Source organism: Colius striatus, chromosome 1 (assembly GCF_028858725.1).
Source record: "Colius striatus isolate bColStr4 chromosome 1, bColStr4.1.hap1, whole genome shotgun sequence".
Taxonomy (NCBI): Eukaryota; Metazoa; Chordata; class Aves; order Coliiformes; family Coliidae; genus Colius; species Colius striatus.
In genome coordinates this window covers 59,371,500-59,391,735 of record NC_084759.1, presented here as the reverse complement: position 1 = coordinate 59,391,735, position 20,236 = coordinate 59,371,500, and the positions used below count along the sequence as shown (strand labels likewise).

Sequence of the window (20,236 nt, the reverse complement as noted above, 5' to 3'; positions counted from 1 at the left end):
AAGAAGTATGAGAAATACATTCTTGAAACTGTTCTCATGAAGTAATGACAGCAATTTAACTGCATCAGACTTTGACTTGATGCTGTGTGGTATTCTGATTGTGGCATTCTGATTATGAATCATGTAGAAAATTAAGATCCAACAAAATCAACACTATATATCTTAAATGGGTTTAAAATAGGTATTTTGCTAGGTGTCAGATGAAATTTCAGGTAAAGACATGTGGGGTACTGGTGACATCCCATAATGATTGAGCCTTCACCCAGTGTTACTTAGGAATGTGTAAGTTACAAGGAAGGACATCTAATGTTTTTGCTGACAAAGTTAATCAATGACATGATGATAGAGCATGACAAAATAAAGTAGAATCCAGATTAAATGCTAAAATAGGAGCAATGAAAATACATTTTAGTACTGCCCACTGTAAATTCTTATCCATAAACAAAGAAACTTGGGCACACGGAGTAAGAGGGACTCTTTTTGCGTTATCTGTTTCTCTGTCTGAAGGCAGAACAGGGTCATGATAATCCGTCAGTTCAACATGAAGTCCTAGTACCACACTTCAGTGAAAAGAGACAATACAACATTTGGTGGTATAAAGTGGAGAGACTAAGGAGGTTATGTAATTTTCTTAGTTAAGACTAATGAAATGCTTGGTCCACTTGTGATTGACAATTTCAAATATGACTGGAAGAGAACTTGGAGAAGAGCCATAGGGAATGGTCAAAGACTTGAAGGCTTCTTAGTAAAAAATCACGGGAGGCTGATCTATGCAGCCTCGTAAGAAGAAAGTGAAAATAGGATTTTAAAACAATTGCTTCAACAGATATGACTGTCATAAGCAACAGTGGCAAACATCATTGACATGCCATTCTCCTAGCTTCATGTCTGGTCTTCTAATGATCCAAAACGGATTAAATGCCACCAAGCCACATATATACACACACACACACACATATGAAAGTATCTACGCAATGAAACTAGTAATGCTGAGCTCTTTCATCTACCTTGCAAAGGTAAAACCAAAGCTCAGAGACAGATTTTAAAGCTGTATCAATGTGGTCTGTCTTTGTTTACTGTAAGAGTAATCAACTACTGGAACAACTTAGCAAGGGCTCTGATAGATCTTCACACATTGGAAAAACAAAACATACAGATGGGACACTTCTCTACAACCACCACTGTAATTCAAACATGAATTAAATTCAGGAGATTCTCACAGTCTACACTATAAAATATTAGTCTTGTTTTACACATTCCATGTTTTCCTTTACACCAATATGCCACATCAGTCAAGCGCACTCCATCAAACCGAGTCCATAGTTTCAACTATGATAGGCAAGGACTGGAGATGAGAGATAAAAGATATAACAATTTAGTGCTGTAGGCCTTACATAAAAAAAGTGTAATGCCACAGGACTCTGGCATTACAGGAGTGTCACAGGACTGAAGTAACAAAATTCCTGTCTGGTTGTTTACATGATCAGTATTTAAGTCAAACTCCAGATATAACTTCACTGGTTGATAACAAATGTAGATGGCTAATTTATTTGGGGACATATTCTGATTCACAATTCCAGGATCCTATTCTGAACTCCTGGTTCCTAGAAATTAAAAATTGAACCTGCTTATAGTAAAACATTTCTCAACAGAGAGATATGACACGGAACTACAAAACCAGGAATGCCTAAAGATAGATGTAATGTTAAGTCACTCATTATTACCTGAGGGAGGTTTGGAAAGTAGAACCTCAGTAACGATTAACATGAAACCCCACTGTCAGCACACACAGGCAGCATTTCTATTAATTGTTACCCTGAACATTAAATTCAATCAATCCTATTGTGTTCTGTTGCATCTCCCAGAAACCAACAGAAAAGGCTGAATGCTTAAAACCTGACCCAAAGTGTGCTGAAATCCATTGATTTAAAGGGGGTTTCTACAAATATGCTGCAATCTTACTTTAAAAACTGCCTGACAACATTAGACCTTTTGATGAAACAGTCTTAAATTAGAACTTTCTGTTGAAGACAACATGCTGTTCTGCTTAAAAGCAGGTGGCACGTAATGACTCTCGAAACACTGCAGTTAATTATTACAAAACAGTTAAGCCAGGAAAGTATTGTGTTCTTCAGCCTTAGTTACCTAGACTCAAAGCAACTGGTCACATGTCCTTAATAATTAGACAGAATCCATGCAATAATATACCAAGATCTCACACTGCTAAGTCTTTACAAAGCATGCTGAATATACTCTTTGGAAACATGTGACCTTTTGGGGCACATCTAAAGCAGCAGGTAGCAATACAGCACGGAGATTCAGAGAGTGTGTTCCAAATGACTCACCTTGGGTACTGTATCTGGCCTGAATAGCACGGGTTGCAGGATATTTGTAAAATCTGCTAGAGAAACTTGTTAGGAAAGTTTTAGCTCCAGAAACACAAGGCTTACTGAAAGTAACTTAGTCAGCTCAGTGACCTGTAGTGATGGAAACCAGCAGGCAATAGCAAGCTACTCTGGCTGTGGCAGGGTATAACACTTCTTTCCCTATTATTTTCAAAGTTGAGAGGTGTTACAGATAACATAATGCAAGCACAGCGTGGCTGTGTGTACTGAATGCTTAAAGAGGATAAAATGGTTAACAAGGAGCCTGCTTATGTACCAACAGGGAGAATGAGTTCCCTCTTACCCATATACTTAGCCAAGCAATACACACCTTCTGTAACACACAGATTGAGGCATGGCTTGCCTGCATCATGTCTGCAGGAAGACCAACACCACAGGGATGGACAGGCACCAAGTCCTGACTTGCTCATGCTCCCTAGTTAGTCAACCACAGTTCTCATGTTGGGTTTATGTTTTAAGACAGCTCATGTGGCTCTTCTGTTTCAGAGGCTGATGCACAGTCTGACACTCGTGCTTGAAGGAGGAAAGCTGTGTGTGTGGGTCTACAGTAGCCAGCACTTCCAGTTCTCCCATAGGCTCAGCTGGGAGCTTTGTCCTGCAGCTGGACCCCTCAGGGAGCGAGCTGCTCTCTGCTTCTGCTTGTGAAATGTTGGAGCTTCCCCTTTCCTCAGGTTTCCAAGTTTTCTGGTATTTGTCTTGTTGCTTTTGGACACGCAGAGATTTTGGGAACAGATCATCAGATCAAAAGGTCAGAAGTCTTTCCTGCTTGTGCTCTGGAGCACAGCTTTTGTGTACGTTGCTCATTTTAAAGATGCAAGGGACAGCTGACACTACTAACCAGACTCTGCAAAGGCTAAGCAGACTATCTAAATATACATTTGGTCCTGAAGTACAAGAAAAAATGAAACTCCTTCAAGCTGTGGCAAAACCGAGTTGGACTTTCATCCAAAAAAGAAAGAAAAATATAAGGAAGAACCTTGCACTTTTAATTTAATTCACCATTTTTGCCATGTCCTTTTGTACAAAAACAGTACTCTCTTTTGACAGTAGGTAAAATTGGAAGGAAGAAGATAGAGTAAAAATTCTGAGATTGAACAGCAGCTGAAACAACTTCAGGGCAATCAGACCACAAAGACAACAAAATGGTCCCAATCCTGGCTTCTCAGCTACCGAGGAATAGGACTTTCCTCAAAGCAAAGAACAAATTTGTGTTTACAGAAAGCTGAAAACAGTGGGAGATCTTGAGATGAATAGTGTTAGGATGGTCCCTGTCTCTCTTTAAATAAAAACCATTCTGTTTCTTCTGTTAAGTACATAAATGGGTTTGGGGAGCTGACATTTCTGCATAGACTAATGGCTTACCATGGGGTTGCCTGTTATCTGCATGCAGCACTGTAATCTCTACAGACTATGTCTGCAGGGTAAGCAGTGTAACTACTTGGTATGTGCATTTTTATAACACTTTATCTCCTGAGAAGGGTGAGCTTTAATCTCCTTAAATTAATTATGCTATTCTATGAAGTTATGTGTTGTCGTCTTAGCCTCGAGGCTATGAGTACGTGGCCAGGGCGGATCTCAGTCTACCTCTCATTCAGAACGAATGATGGCTTTACTTCAGTTCCTCTCTCCTTGTTTACACATGTTACTGGCTTTATGGAAATGAATGATACATGACTAACATAGAAATAATATTAAATGAAAATGAAATACCTTGAAGAAGTAGTAAGAATTACATCATCCCTAATTTGAGATGGTATACTTCCAAAAAAGCAGCTGACAAGCCTGGAATCCACCTCATGGAAACTGGATTCTATACACAAAGAGCTCCCAACATGCCAGTACGATGTTTCTGACTGCCTGTGATTCGGTCACAGCTAATGGCTGTTGGTTTTTCCTTGCAAAAAAAACCCCAGCAGACCAGCTGGTTCAAAGCATGAAGTTCTGCATACCTGTAAGTGCAGGATCATGCAAGCATGCTGCTGTAGGGCTCACCAGGATTCCTTACTGAGACAAATTCAAGACTACAGTCCCAGTCTTCAAAGTGATTTATGATCCAGCCTCAAGCTACCTTACTAATCACTCATCTATTCAATGGCGACCTTATGTAGTACTGTGTCCCTAGGGGACAATACAAACCTCAAGCAAGAGATTAGCATTGTGAAAGCACAGGGAACATTTTCTTGAAGTTCTCTAACATCTCAGACTATAGAACATACCTTATCAAGGATGGCTACTATCTTATCCCCTTGAAGGCACAAATAGGATTCTTATGAACAAGTAACAACAAGGAGAGTTTAAAATTTCCCTTCTTACACGGAAAAAAACTGACATGAGTATTGGCCAGAGCATGCATTGGATGGATGGAATAAGATGCTTGGATCTCAATTTGATGACATAAATTCATAAAAGGAAATCAGTGTTAAAGAGAAATGCAGGTTTGTTTTGTTTTGTGTTTTTCCAGATTGTTCCCCAGTTCACTGGCTGTACAACTTTAAATAATAATTTCTTGGAAGGGATTCAGGTACAGATAGTCTGATGTGTGGAAGTAATACTATATTTCACTGTCTTTGAGTCTAATTGAGTCTGCTTACTCCGAAAAATGAGGTACTGATCCCTTTACTCCCTGAATCACCAAAAAGGACGTCACCAAGAAGTCCTCTCCTTATTCTCTAAGACTGGGGCAAAAGCTAAGAAGACTGTCTTACAGAAGAACACTTTTGTTTTGATTGTTCATTTGTTTGTGGTTTGTTTTTTTTTTAAAGGCAATACTAAGAGCTTCACAACAAGGCTGTGATAAACCAAACAAATCAGAACTATTACCATAGGCAAAGACCGGAACAGAAAAGTTAGAAAGAAATCATAAACTGGAAGCTAGCATTGTATGTCTGACACCTGATAAACCTCACTTCGTATTAAAGGAGGACAGTTAAATCTCTACCTTCTACTGCTCATCCACCTTTGACTTTATTCTACAATCAGAAAGTAAAAGAGCACACTTTTGCCATTCCCCTCATCTGACCACTCCATGTAAATGGAAAAAGTCTCAGGAGTGGGAGGCAGTGGAAGGAGAACCACTGCAGTGTTCATACTCTGCCAGAACAGATCAAAGTGCAGTTGGCAAGCGCAGCATAAGCCACCAGGAAAATGAGCATGTACCCAAGTGCTATATACTCTAGTCACTGTCCTTTCCCTGGGAAGGACTATTTTTTTGTACAATTAGGCACCACAGAGCATTCTAGTAAATTAGATTTTGAAATCTCTGCTTTTGCAATTTGGTTTGTGATTTGTTGCCATTTACATCTATTTACATGTTTCTTTTTGTCCTTTATTTTACTTACATGACGTAGATATTAACAAAAGAGGGTGTGGTAATGCCATGAAACATCACATAAAGCTTAAAAAAAACCTATCAGGAAGGGTCTTGGTTTTCTTTGGCATAAATTTCCTATTTGAGTGGGTGTCATGGCAATCCATTGCAAAGCAAGCCACAAGTATTCAGAAGGCTGATGTCTTCTGTTCCTGACTCCAGTTCTTCTAATTCATCCCTACGCAGGTAAAACCATTCAGTATACTGATGCATGTGAGAAATGAGAGTGGCCCCTGATGTACAGCCAGCTAATGTCACAGTCTCCATCATAAGGCCCTGCACCTTCATCATCTGTCAGAAAGGTCCTGTGCGTGTCTGTTGTTTGGGCTATGAAGCTTTCCCTTACTTTGCTTCAGAAGAAGACATTTTTGGTTGTAGGGCAGGAGTCAGCATAAGATAAGGACCACAGGCAACCTCTAAGGGGCCACCCTGTTTTGGAAACTAGGGAGGCTAATTACCAAGGCAAATTGCCATTATGGACACAGACAGACTGTGCCAATTGACCACAAGGGCGGAGAATACACCTGGGACTCTGTGGTTTACTGTAAGGGACACAGCCAGAGAAGTAGCCTGCGGGCTTTGGCGAGTTAAAAGATAACAGATGTGCTGTCTGCCTTGCGGGCACATACAGAGGACAGAAGATCTGGACAACTTTTTACCTTCTCCTTTATACCTAACTGTTACGACGCACCTGCCAAGCACCTGAAGAAAACCCAGCTTCAGCCCCACACTGCAAAGGAAATGCTTAAATTTCCCCATTCACTTCCTTCTTCCAGCCAGTGTCACTGAAGGTTTTCCAAGTGTCATGCAGAGACGTTTGGGCTGCTTCCAGCAGACTGTTCCTCTGGTTGCCGGCTCAGGGAGATATGCAGGCTTCCCATGCTCCATGGCCCCAGCGGCTATTCCCAGCCCTGCGCGGGAGCGGCATTCCTTTCTGCCCACTCCCTTCATCGCTGCTCAGTCCGGGACATGCAGCAGCAGCCCTGGCGAGCAGCCCCACTCTCCTCCCAGAGTTGCTCCCTGGGGTCTCCACACATGTGTTCGGGCTGCCGTGAGACTCGGACCAGGTGGCTGAACATCAGTTACCCGGGGTCAGCGAGACTGTAGCTTGAATGTATAAATGCCTTTCCTCATCTGCTTGCAGCATGCCTGGGGATTGCACGGGCAGAGTGGTAGAAGCCAATACTGTGCTGAGAGCAAGGCATACAACAGCAGGATGGGGAAAGCCTGCTAAGCTTTCCCAGCTTCCCGCCCCTACCTTAAGGAATGATTCTGTTCCCTGTGGCTGCAAGGCACAGCACGCGTGGGCAGGACCTGACAACGAAGTCTCCCGCGGTACAGGCAGCGAATCAACGATTTGTACAGATGCTTTTCTTCTTTTTTTCTTTTTCTTTTCTTTTTGTATTCCTGATGAAGAGCACGTTTGTTTTCAACCCAGAGTTTCCGCAGGAGGCCGGGGCATGCAGTGAGGCAGTCAGCTTCCTGCCGAGCTAGGAGCTGCAGCCTCCTGAGGACTGGCAGAAGTGCAGCCACGCTGCTCTGCCTTCTGCGCCAGGCACTGATGGCTGGTATGAAAGCTCTAAGAGCTACATCAGATGTAAACACTCATGAGCTCAGAGCTGCACTTAGGACAAAGCTTGAACCTGGGGCAGTTACTTATCTTCTAATGACACTAACAAAAAGAAGAGAAAAAACCCAACCCTAAAACAAAACAACAAAAATCCCCAAACATTTGCAGAACAGGACAAATGGAAGGGTTTGTGTTGCAACCAAAACATTTCACTTTGCTTGACATCCCTTTTCTGTATACAGCTATATGGTCAGAAGGTAACTCTGACCAGGAAAGAACCTGTAAAGGCCTTGTGAAATATAAAGGAAAAGTATAGTTGGAATAAAACATCTATTACTTGGCTTCATCAACCAATGGTGAGAGGAGGTGCGGGCACGATTTGCAGCTAAGACCTGCCAAAAATAAGCCAAGCCCTATTTATCGGAATGATCTTTACTTGCTGAGTTCAGAAAGCTACTTCAAAATAAAGGTTGGGATCATTTATGAAGAAATAAGATGCCTGAAATATCCCAGTACGCATACATCCTTGGTAACTGATAGGATCTAAATGTCCTCCTGATCTTGAGTGTTTAAAAGAAAAATAAAACTCATTGCTAAATTGATGTTGAAAATCAGGATTTTTTTCTTGACAAAAAACCCTTTTTCTGAGGAATGTCTGCTCTGTCAGGAGAAGAAAAGCTAAATAATGCCCCTCTTTCAATTAATACGAAGGTGCTGGTGAGTTCTGAAATTCTGTCCCAGCCCTCCTAAAACATGCTAATTTCCCTAAAATTTCCACTGAAAGTGAAACTTGCATGTCTGCTATTCAAGAGTGCATGTTTCCTGCCTCTCAGCCTCTCCCTGGCCTGACCCTGGCCGGCTGGGCTGCACTGGGACCTGCGGGCTCTCTCCACAGCTAGCAATGGCCTCAGACCCCACTGCCCTCTCCTACCCCAGGGGAGCCCCAGGGCCTGCCACCCGGGTACAGAGCTGGCTCCTGGCACAGCTGTGCAGCCTGCCCTCGCAGAGGGGTGTGAAATGAGCTGGGTGGGAAAAAGGCTGTGAAAAGCAGGGCCTTGCCCTTGTCCCAACAGAGGCCATGACCCAACAGAGGTCAGCCATGCCTGTGCCTGGCCATAGGCCTCCTGACCTCCACCTGTGGCCTATGTCCCACCTAGTCTTGGCCTGTGGCCATCCCCATGGCCTTTCCCAAGGCTATGGCTGATCCTAGTGACCACTTCTGGGCCTGCTGGATGCTGCAAGGATGTGCCCAGGAGAGTGATGGCCTTGCCCACCTCCCTTCCCCATCCTCCATCTCCTGTCCCCCAGGAGCAGCACCTTGCACTGCCACTGAGGAAACCACATCCTCATCTCCCTTTCTTCTAAGGATGTACAAATACAAAGGCAAAAACTGAAACACAGGTGTTCAGAAAAGGCAGTAGCCTTGTGAAACACTGATAACTTGAAAGGTGCTGCAAAAACATGATTCAACTGAAGTTTGTGCAATTACTCCTATAAACACAAACTTGTTCATTAATTTCTGTGACAGCCTTTCCCTTGCTGCGCATCACTTCTAGGGTCTGAAACCAAGAAGCTACTCTTGGCACAGTCCTGATTCATACCAGCACCTTCAGTTTATAAATGGACAAAAAAGGGCACGTGAAAATCAACAATGTCAGTCCTTAGATACTCAGAAATGTTGGTATGATAAAAATCACATACTTTCACTGTGAGCTGAGTCAACTGCTGCTGTCAACTAGCCGCTGCCATATTAAAGAAAATATCTGTTGATAAACATCAGGAAATACTGCAAATTTCACTGTGCTTTTTACTCCTTAGAAACAAACAAGTTACTGCGAATAGTGCAAAGCATTAGTTTCCTAAGGGAGAAGGGGTTCAAAAAGATAAGCTGCCTACTTTGGCAAGCAAAGATATCCTAAGTGTAAGCTACTAAATTAACTTTGAACTCTCAGAAGACTTTGGATTGGTATAATACAACATGAAGAATGCTCCACTCCTTGACTAATTTTTGTCTGTGGAAAACAAAAGCAAAGAATGAATAGTCTGGTCTCAAACAAGAAATTAATTTCTTCAAAAAGGAAAAAAAGATTCACTAAAACAGACTGTGCTCTGAGTCACTGTATTTACAACAAATGTGTTTCCTTATAGTATAACTGAACAAGCCACAATGCAGCTTTACATTTTGGGTGAGGCAAATCTGTTTGAACTTATAAATCATTTTTTGCACTAAATTTTTAAAATACAATGGTAGGTTTAGTACTATAATATATAAAGACTTCCTGTGGTGCAATAACTACACAATAAAACCCAGATGTGCTACTTTAAAAGTTCAAAGAAAAGCGATGCTGAATTTTTCAAACTGCTTCAGCCATTTTCAGAGTAAGATGACAATAACAAGATAATTTTATTACATGGTTGCTTTCCTTGTCAAGGTTCTTGTGTCTCAGTATCAACATTTTAACCTCTGAGAAATATGAGATATTGACAGAACTCTGTCTCTTCTCCTACCAAATGCTGCATGACTGTATTATATTCCATTTAATAACTCTAACAAACATATTATTGCAGACATTCATTAGGCATGCTTCTGATCTACTCACAAGAAAAAGTTGGTTATGAATCTATGTGTGGCTCTGTACTGAGAGATTAAAGAAAATGAACATGCACAAGAACCTCCTCATCATCACCGCTAACTTGCTTTTGGTGTAGCCTGACTTTAGCTCTTGAATGAATAGCTTGAATCAGTGTTAAGATATGACTGTATACAAATAATAGACTCTAATTAAATGCACAAGACATAGCAGAAATGTCTCTTGAAATCTTCTCAGCAAGAATGATTTATCAGTAGGAAATCAGAATGAGTATTGGTTTCATAGGCATGGCAGCAAAAAAGATTTTCAAGAAAGAATTTGAGGACTAATGAAGGAAAGGGACATTTAAGGACACTCTTACTGATGAGTGGAGCAGACAGTATATGAGAAAGAAAGAAAGAATCAGAAATAAGGAATTAAAAGCTACGGACCATGACTACATTTGCGTGCACAAAGTACTTGCAGTCTGCCTGACATCATATGATGCTGACAGGTGAAATCCTGCCTCTGATAAAAACCAAAAATGCCATTTGAGCAGCTCTCTTGCTGCCCAACTACAGCATGATGCCTCCCTCACTGTCACCCTCATCATGGAAACACCAGTGCCAGAGCAAGGCATGGCTGTTTGTGTTGGTGAAAGCAAAGGGGGTTGCCTTACGTAGTTGCCTGGATGCCACCTCCTTCACTCAGGACTTCTCATAGTTCTTTAACTCCCAGTTCTTTAACAGAGCTGCTGCTTCTTCATAGCTCCATAAATGAATGTAGAAAGAATCACAGAATCCCACAGAATCACAGAACAGTAGCGATTGGAAGGGACATCTAAGGATCATCTAATCCAACTTCCCTGCCAAAGCAGATCCACCTAGATCAGGTCACACAGGAACACGTCCAGGCGGGTTTTGAAAGCCTCCAGAGAAGGAGACTCCACACCCAACCTGGGCAGCCTGTGCCAGGGCTACCTCATCCTTACAGTAAAGAAGTTTTTCCTTAAGTGGAACTTTTTGTGTTCCAGCTTTTGTCCCTTACCCCTACTCCTATTCCTGGATACTACAGAAAAAAAGCGTTGCTCCATCCTCTTGACATACACCTTTTAAATACTTCTAAGATTTAATGAGGCTCCCTCTCAGTCTCCTCTCGTCCAGGCTAAACAGTCCCAGATCCCACAGTTTTTCCTCACAAAAGTCCTCTCTGAACTACTCTGTAACTATTTCGGGGCTCAAAGAAATTTTGAATAAAGCTATCAGATATGCTGGCAGGGTCCCCAAAATGCTATTTTTTATTGAAAGCATCATTATTCTGTCTGATTTTCTTACAGAACACTGTAAGAGACACACTTTCTTAGATGAGCCAAACTGTACACTTATTCAAACAGACACACATAAGACATGTCTGCCAGTGTGGAAATGCCTTAAATGAAGTAGTTCTAAAATAGGTCTGTGATTTTTCTTTTTGGGTGATCTCCTGAGCAGAACTAATTCTGAAGTAGTCCACAGGTAAGGAATCTGGTACTTGCAGGAAGAGATGGATTCACTTTGCTTGCACTAAGTAATGTGACAGAAGAAATTGACACATCAGATTGATGAGTCATTCCCAGATCACCTGGACAGTACGCATGCACTATTGCATTTTGTGCATGGATCCTAGTGTATGCATTCACAGTAGGTATGCCCAGCAGGATGGGCTGAGTGATTACTCCACCCTGGTTTCTTTCAGCCTGGAAATCCTGGGTTAACAGAAAAAGTCCTCCTCTTTCAAACAGACAAAAGTTTCCAATGGAATTAAACAGGACACATCTCGGAAAACCTGGATGTGAGATAACCACAGAGTATTGACACATTTTAACTCAGAGCAGTAACTTAAACATCCATGTCAGCAATCTAATTTCACTATGAAGTTGACAGAAAAAAGTACTTAGTACTGTTGGTTTTGTCTTAAGGGTTGTTGCTTCTTCCCCTTTGTTGCCATTCCCCCTAATATATCCCCTTACAATGTCACAGAAGTCAAGAAAATTACATCTCATGCACTATTTTGACTCTATTTTCTTTCTATAGAAGTCTCTATTGCTTTATGTTCTCCTTTTTAAATGTCAGTTGTGACCTGTTACTTTGTTACTTGTAGTTATTTTTGTAAATTTTATTCTAACTTCTTCTCTCTCAAGTTTCTTTCTTTTATCTGCCAGTCATTCCCTTATTTTCTAGGATTCCATTGCTCCCACCAGAATATAGCTTGAAAAACAACAAAAAAAAGAGATTTTCATTAGAAACGGTTAAAAAATTATACTAAGGGAGCATCAATAGATAATCAAATGTTACAAAACTACTTAGGAAGAAGTGTGCTATGGGAAAAAGAACATTTTAAAAATGAGCATTAGCAGAAGATGTATTTTCTCAAAGGAAAAAAAAAAATCCAAGTGTAATCTTTTGGATAAAATAGATTTGTAGGGACAGAAAGAAGAAGAAGAAATCTGCAAACTTGGATAAACTTTGGGTAGTTAACATGACTTAATTGTATTTAAGCCACATGAGTCCTTAAATCTACAATTTAGAGTAGTTCCACAGCTATTTGAGACCTTTAACATCACCAGCCAGTGTATGCCAGAGAGTGCTAAAGATAACTGGAGCCTGAGCCACTCCATTTGGCTGTCTCTCCTAGTGTTTCCATTCAGGGACTCCTCTTCCTTATTTCTCTTCAAGACTGCAACCGGTATCCTCTCCTCTTGCCAGAGACACCATTTCTTCTTCCTCAGTCCTCAGATATCCTAAACATCCTCCTCGATTTTCTTCCTCTTATTTCTTTCTCTGCTGAGAAACATCCGTCTGTCTCCCCAACAGCTAGCAGCAGCCTGCCAGGCAAGACATCCCATCAAATGCTCTGAGTTCCCCCCTTTTTCTCTCCCTCCTTCCTGGCTTTCTCCTTCATCTCATTCCAGTTTCTTCCTATGTGCAATTTCACTCATTCAACATTTATCTCCAGCAGCTGTAACTCATTCACATATATATGTGGCTGTCAAACTCTGCAGCTGTGCTTGTCTCATTACAGGCAGAACCATGACTTTTAAGATCTGGTCCCACAGACTTCAGTAACTCGTAGCAGTTTTTTTTTAATCCAAGCTAATAAAACACTTCATAATGTTAGCACATTCATCTGCCTAACAACCAGAAGATTCAGTATGACAAACAGGATTACAATCTAAAGAATATGACTGCCAGCAACCCACCTACAATTACTCAGGTGCTGCTGCTGCTTCCTACACACCTACTTTTGTCACTTTGCAAATACACTCGACCAAAGTTGTCACCGGAAGGAGCAAGCCCACTCCTCCTCCCACCCCCAGCTGCCTGCTCCTAGTCCCGTGCCAGCCCAAGTTTCTATGAATACAAGTGGTGATCTGATCCAGGCTAAAGTTAGTTCTCATCCTTCTTCTCTTTTGGGGTACTGATTAGTTTAAACAATTTTCCAATCCAGTTCACCACACAACTACAGAAAGACTTGTGTTGGCCAAAGGAAGGGAGTGGCATATAGGTGGAAAACGGGATAAATACTTTGTTGGCAATGCAGTTCTAATTTGTGGAAACATGACCAAACTTCCTCACTCGCATTCAGTGGTGTGTTTAATCTTCTATGTAGCCACCACCTTAGGAACCGTTAAACGAGGGAAATTAGACCTCCATGCAAGCCGATCCACTCTTCCAAGGTACTCTAGGAAAGCCAGCATATGGAGATTCAAGCAGCTGGGACCAGGCTGCATCCACTAACAAAAACAGTTCAAACACCACTTCAGTATACCTCTATGCTACCGTCACAGCCTACAAGCAAGAACATGAGGGAGAATGAGTTATCTCATGCTACAGCTAAAGTTCATGTATCACGCTATGCATGCTACAGCACAGCTTGACAAAAAGGAGAGTCATACCACAAACGCTGCTTTTTAGTGTCAACTGATCCCAGTGATTCCATTACTAGGCCTAAAACACTTGTGTTATCACTAGCCTGCTCTGGTTTCAATAGCACGCGGTCACGTTATCACCCATTTGGCTCTACTCAGCAGAATGATATTTCTATCAAAACATGGCAATGAAAAGGAGCGTGTGACACTCCAGGTCCTCACTTGTGTCACTTCCCATGGGGTTGTGGGTCCCTAGCCAGCCACCTCTCTCTCAGCCATGATACGAAGGGGCCAACCAGCCACACAGACCAATGGGTCAGCTCTAAGTGCCAACTGCAGCTGGAGTACAGAATCATCATGTGTCACAACCCCTGCTGCAAAAGCCCTGGTATTTCCCATTCCTTAATATATTACGCCATCTCACCACAAAGACATAACCACATCAGATATCTATAAGGAGTACAAAGTCATAAAAAAAGGAGTGAAAGTTGAAGACAGTAGGATTAAAATATCAGCAGGATCTCTTTTGAAAAAATGTAACCTAGGTCCCTTGTGCGCATGACCGCAGAGCCCTGCCCACATTTGGTGGCTGACAAATGCAGCCACAAGACAAGTCTTAGCAACCTTTCAGTCTGCTGTACTCAGGTCTGATCCAAAGCCTACCTGTGCTAACAACAATCTTTAAATCCATCAAGCTTTGTAACAGGAAAATGTTCCAGCCTCATATGCATTCTTTCTTTAAACATACTTCTTGCACATCCTTGGGACAATGATGCAAGAATTGAATAACTTCTGTCTGTACCAACACCTCAAGAGGACGGTCACAACCACCTGTATAGCACTTAGCTTACCTATTTTTGGATTCAACAATTTAAATAACAATTTATTTATAAGCATGTCTCTGATTTCTAAAAACTGAGACACAGGTTCAACTTCTCAGTCCTTTGATGAGGTCTGTACTTAACTGAAAACACACCATCTGCAGGTTAAGTTCTTCAAAGTACTGTCTTGTATCTATAAGCATCGCATTTTTGGTGCTTATAAAGAACTAAGAAGTTGCAAGTCTTGCTTTGCAATTGCTTTAAGAAATTACCCAACTTGTGCAAAAGTTAACAGTGGAATACTTCAAATAACCTGATGCCGAAGCTTTGTGCTTCTCCGCTAACCATCATTTTGCTGAAAGTTGTAATCTGTAGGGCTTGCAGACACAATTTGTTGGTTGTTTCGTTTAATGGAATGATAGATAAGCCATCTGGCAAAGGAAAACGCAGTTCCTCACTTTCCGGAACCAAGGAAACTGCTTTTTCCTCCTCTCATTCCTCAGTAAAAGTCATACGATGTGTTACTTACAGCATCCACTTTGACGGCTGACAGCAGGACTTCCAACAGGATCAGCAGAAGCCCCAGGTCCCTGCAGGGAAAGGTGAATAAGCACGATATTGTTTTAAGCTGGCACAAAACAAGCACGTGATAATGCTCTGCAATGAAAAGGTGACCATACGACTTTAAAAGAGCTCTTTCCAAAAGGCTGCCGAGCGGAATCACTTACTGACAAATAAAACTACGCGCACGGGGAAGCTGCGAGATGTCCATTTTCGTTCCGTCCCGGCCCGCGGGCTCGCCTCAGGGCTTCCTCCCGCCGGCCGGCCGCCCCTGCAAGGCAGAGAAGAACCCTCCTGTAACTCCGGCTCCCCCGAGGCAGGTCTCCGGGCTCGGCGACGCCGCTGCCGGGGCAAGGAGCGGCCCCGCCGACCGGGCCGATCCGATCCCGGGGAGAAGGGGCGGGGGGTGGGGTATCGCGCAGAGAGCGGCGTCCCGCCGGCGCGCAGCCACCCGCGGGGGTGCGGGCCCCGACGGGCCGCTCAGAGTCAGCACCCACGGCCCGCTCCGCCCCCCGCGCCCGCTCCGCACCGTTGCGCACCGCGCTGCCGTGCCCTCCCAGGCGGCAGCGGCGGTGTGGGGCGAGGAAGCGGCGCGCCTTCCCCCCTCCGCCCGCCCCCCCGCTCCCCGCCGCCGGCCCGCCACCCACCCGCGGCAGCGAGGAGGAGGAGGAGGAACTGCGGCCAGCGGGGAGCGGGCGCGGGCGAGGTTGCGCCCTCCCAGGGTCCCCGCCCGGGGGGAGGAGAGGGGCTGCCGCCGCCCATCGGTTACGGCGCGGCGAGTCCCTCGCCCCCGAGGCATTGCAGGCGCCGCGGCCGGCACGGAGGGCAGAGGCACGCATGTGGGGCCGGCCCCGCAGAGCCTCACATTGAGCCGCCGGCGCCCCGCCGCACACGGACCGACGGCGCGGTGCGGTGCGCGGCAGCATGCGGCTCTGGCTGGGCTTCGGGCTGCTGCTGAGCGCCGAGCTCAGCGCCGTGTCTGCCGCGGTGAGTACGCGGGGGAGGGCGGCGGGGGTGACAGGGGACAGGGACGACACGACCCTCTCCCGGGGAGTCGTGGGAACGGGACCAGACACCCGCGTGGGGCAGCGTGGTGAGCCCCCGCTAGCCCCCCTCTCTGTCTCTCGCCTCCCTTGCGCGGGGCCTCCACCTCCTGGAGCGGCCAGGTGGGCTTGGCCGGGGATGCCCGGGTGCCCATGCCGCTGCCGCGGGGCTGCGCCCGCTCGCCGCGAGTGGGGCGCCGACCTCTCCGCGGGCTGGCGGCGGGGTGCGGACTGTCGCACGGCTCGGCACGGAGCGCCGCTGGCTGGGGAGGGAATATAAAGCACGCACCCACCCGGGAATGAAAAGTAGCAAGTTGCGTTTCCACGATACAAAAGAAAAAAGAAAAAAAGTGAACTTTCATAAGGAGAAAGAAAAAGGGGGGAAAAAATAAGTGGTTGATTTCCTGGCCTCAAGTTGCTGTGCTCACTGCCTTAGTCCCCCGCGATGGGCAGTAGGCAGGAGGGCTGATGTTAACGGTTAAAGTCAAGTTTTGGCACCTTTCCCGATGGAGCCAGATTGAGCCACAGACATTTAAAATCGAAAGTATGCAAGTAGTCTGAAAGTTTTGCTCAGGGAGCTAATTTTATCACGGAGATATTAGCTATCCACTGTCCTTAAGTTAAAGGACTCTCTTTCCTGGCGCTCCTGAAGTATTTGTGGTGTTCCTTCTGTACCTCTAAGTAAAGGGTGGTTGGCATAATTTGAAATAGATCACCTTTTCATGTCTTCTTGCTTTCTTGTATTTGTTTAAGTTGATGCTGCAGTAGTGAAATTCAGGGGTGCCAAAAACTCTTCAGCAGCTGTGGGCAAGATGGATTTTTGTTGTGCTTCATGCTATGAATGTAAGATCTTGTATGAACATTTTAATCAATAGAGGAAGTAGTGGAAAGGGTTATTTTAAACTTTTTCTGCAGCTTCAGTTGAAATTAGGTTCTATAATGAGTTATGATATGTCTGTGAATCTGGGAGTAGTATGTATGCCTTTGAATCAGCTAAAGCAAAAAATGCACTGCACTTCTGTTGTGTTATCTGATGCTCCTGGGCTGATAATATCAGTCTTACTGTGACTGTAGTAAATCACTCGCTTGTGCATCTCTAAGGTGATTCACCCATCACTTGGCATTAAGCTGATTAAACTTATATTCCTTTCGGGATATAATTAATTTTAATTCATTAAAATATTATGAAGTAAATTATTCACATTTGCATTCTGAATTTGGTATTCCTAGAGGTATAAATATCTGTCTGTGAGATATGTTCCTGTCTTGTGCTGTGAAGTGAAGTCATGACTGTCAAAGACAGAAAACTGTGTAACAAAGAAATGCTTAGTAAAACTTTGAATATCAGTTGTATAATTTCAGTCCCTCTGCAGCAATTCTAAAGTGTCCTGTATATGCTGGATAAACTGTTTCTTTAAAACAAGATTCCTTTCAAGGTAATCTGGAGCTGTCAATTCTATTATTCAGTTATCCCCATTGTGTCTACATTGTCTATGCTATGCTGACTGCAGATTTACTTCCTCATCAGCACCATTGGGAAACACATGTATACTGTGGAAGTTGAGCTCCTTCCAGTTTTGTTGCCTTAGATAAACTTTCAGCTGTACGTGGGTGGCCTTTCAGTCAATTCAGGTCTGCTGGAATTGTCCTCAGCTCCACGCTGTTGCCTGTCACTGGCAACTACTTGAAAAGATGATGGAGACTGCTGTTGGCTTGCAGCATACCAAGTGTAGAAGGGCAGTCAAGCCGCTTCTCTTTGGAGGTCCTTGAGCCAGACTGGTGTCTCCGTGTAAATGTGGTGGTATGATCCACTGTACAGGGCAGGATTTTTACTTCTGCTTTTGGAGACCTGGCAGAGCTGGCCCAATGTTCACACTGTCCTCAGACCAGCACATTCCATTGCTTACATGTAAAGAGTAGTTGTGTGAACAGAGGCCTGTGTGGTAGGCAAAGTTGTGTGCAGTGCTGTGAGAGGTTGAATGGAGAAACTGGTTTTCTCCTGAAAAAAAAATAATACGGGTTATTTTCTTCCCTAGACTCAGTTATGTTGCTCTGTGGCCTTCATCACAGAATCACTGAGGCTTCAGGGCACCTTGGAAGTCATCTAGTCCAGCCTCCTGCTCAGAGCAGGGCTAGCTACAGGTGGGTTTTGCATATCTGCAAGGATGGAGACTCCTCAGCCCTGGTGGACAACCTGTGCCAGTGCTCAATCACCTTCACTGGAAAAAAGGTTTCTCCATGTATCATGGTTGTGCAGGAGCAACTAATTGAGACACAAGACTGTGCCTGTGAATACAAACATAGCAGAAGCAGTTTGCATAATGTTGGTGGTGGTCATTCAGCAGTGTAACAGGACTGACAGAGTTAAAAACTGGTTTTTTTGCTGACATAACTAGATACATACAAGGAGATTTGGAAGGACTAGTCTGAGACAGGCATTTGAGGTAGCAAAGCGAGCCTTGAGCCAGCTACTCTCAGGATCATATGCCTCAGTACAGAAGAGGGAGCTCTTCTTGCAGCTCCCAGTGATTGTAATGTAGCACTTTAAAATACATCCAGATGTGGCACTTGGAAGCTCACTGTTTTTTACATTGACCAATTACAATTAAAATATTAATTATGGCTAATCTAGGCTTTTATACTCTTATGGGTTCATCTCAGAAGGTTGATTTTCAAATTATAAGGAGAGCAGAGTGGAAGACAAGGCAGTAGATTAAGATATTTCCAGGTCAAACAGAGACTGCTCCCACAAGATAGTTACAGGAGAAGCTTGTTTTGATGGATTTCTGCAGGGACTCTCATTTCTGACACTCTTCAGGCTGCCATTTCCTTTGAAGAAAGTCTTTTTGCTAACATTAGTCCTGCTTGCTTGAGAGATGACAGTGCCATGGAAATCCCTCATCCATGCCGTTGCAGCCCTCTGGTCCCAGAGTTTGTTGCAAGATCTTTTGTTTGCACTTGAGCCCTGTGGCATATTGCCTTCCACTCAAGTGGGCTCGCTGTGTGGGGGACGGAGGAGCCGCTCTATCCACTGCTGCTTAGTGATGGGCTCTCTGGTTTCCCAACCCATCTGCCTTTCTACTTTTAGTGTTGGCAAACTGAGAGTCAGACCAGAGCTGAGAGCAAGCTCTGTCCAGCTATGAAGAGAAGGCGGGCCAAAACAATGATAAAAACATGCGTATTTTTTTCCACAAGGCCAATGCTGATTCCACCAGTGCTGTTTGGGCTGAGCTTGTGGTGGCAGCTGGGAGCACACTGGTGGGAGTTCAGGAGGTTCCTGACCCTGGGTGAGCCTCATCTAGGAAGAGATGTCCCATCCATGACTGGGCAGAGGCAGCATTGCTGTATCACCCTCACACTTTCCTTGCATCACACCTCCCATCTTTAAATCGTATTTGGGGCTGCAGTCTGACACTGCCAAAAGCGAAAAAATAAATTGCTTCCAACTAGTCTGAACAATTTTTATGTTATTTTTTCTTTTTTTTTTTTTTTTTTTTTTTGTAAATAAAATGATTTATTGAGATGAAGAATTACAAGACAGATGAACAGAAAGCAGATAAAAGAAATGACTTGGGCTTTTGGTGTGTGGCTGAAAAGAAGTCACATGACTGACTCTGAACGACGATCAGCACTTTACTTGGGTATGCATTTACTGGTGAAATAAGTCTGGGTTGGGCATCTGCCTTCTGCAGTCATTTGTATATAGGTCTGCTACTGTCTTTGATGTTGAGAGACCTATCCCCTAAGGCCCTTTGATATCCCCGTCCCTGCATGTCATCAATACCAAGAGCATGTCTATCAAACCCTGACAGATTTAAGTTCAGGATGGAGATATGTTCACTTGAATTCAGAAAATGTGGCTAGAAAGAGAGACTCAAAGAACTTCCAATACATTAAGCATGTCTCAGGCTAGAAGTCTTCACAGTGAAATGGGAAGTGGGGTGCAGTTTCCCCTGCCAAGCTATGGTAGGTTGCAGGAGGGTGCAAGGTGG

At 43.9% G+C, this 20,236-nt stretch overlaps 2 protein-coding genes across 4 annotated transcripts in view; one reads left to right on the top strand and one right to left on the bottom strand.

The window, feature by feature from the left end:
* The window catches only part of COL4A2 (collagen type IV alpha 2 chain), a 147,116-nt gene extending 131,170 nt beyond the window's left edge, over positions 1–15,946 (bottom strand). Inside the window, exons 1-3 of one of the 3 annotated variants that reach the window (XM_061996583.1) lie at positions 15,849–15,946; positions 15,369–15,472; positions 15,170–15,230 (exon numbers count right to left, since the gene is read on the bottom strand). In XM_061996583.1, coding sequence (XP_061852567.1) covers positions 15,170–15,230; positions 15,369–15,412 — 105 coding nt within the window. In that variant the 5' untranslated portion in view covers positions 15,413–15,472; positions 15,849–15,946. Of the gene's footprint in view, positions 1–15,169; positions 15,231–15,368; positions 15,473–15,730; positions 15,816–15,848 lie in introns of those variants that run through there. The other 2 variants (XM_061996593.1, XM_061996601.1) reach the window with 2 other exon arrangements.
* Positions 15,838–20,236, top strand: part of COL4A1 (collagen type IV alpha 1 chain) — a 125,601-nt gene continuing 121,202 nt past the window's right edge. Inside the window, exon 1 of the mRNA XM_061996616.1 lies at positions 15,838–16,188. Within this exon, the coding sequence (XP_061852600.1) occupies positions 16,126–16,188 (63 nt within the window). The 5' untranslated portion in view covers positions 15,838–16,125. The remainder of the gene's footprint in view (positions 16,189–20,236) is intronic.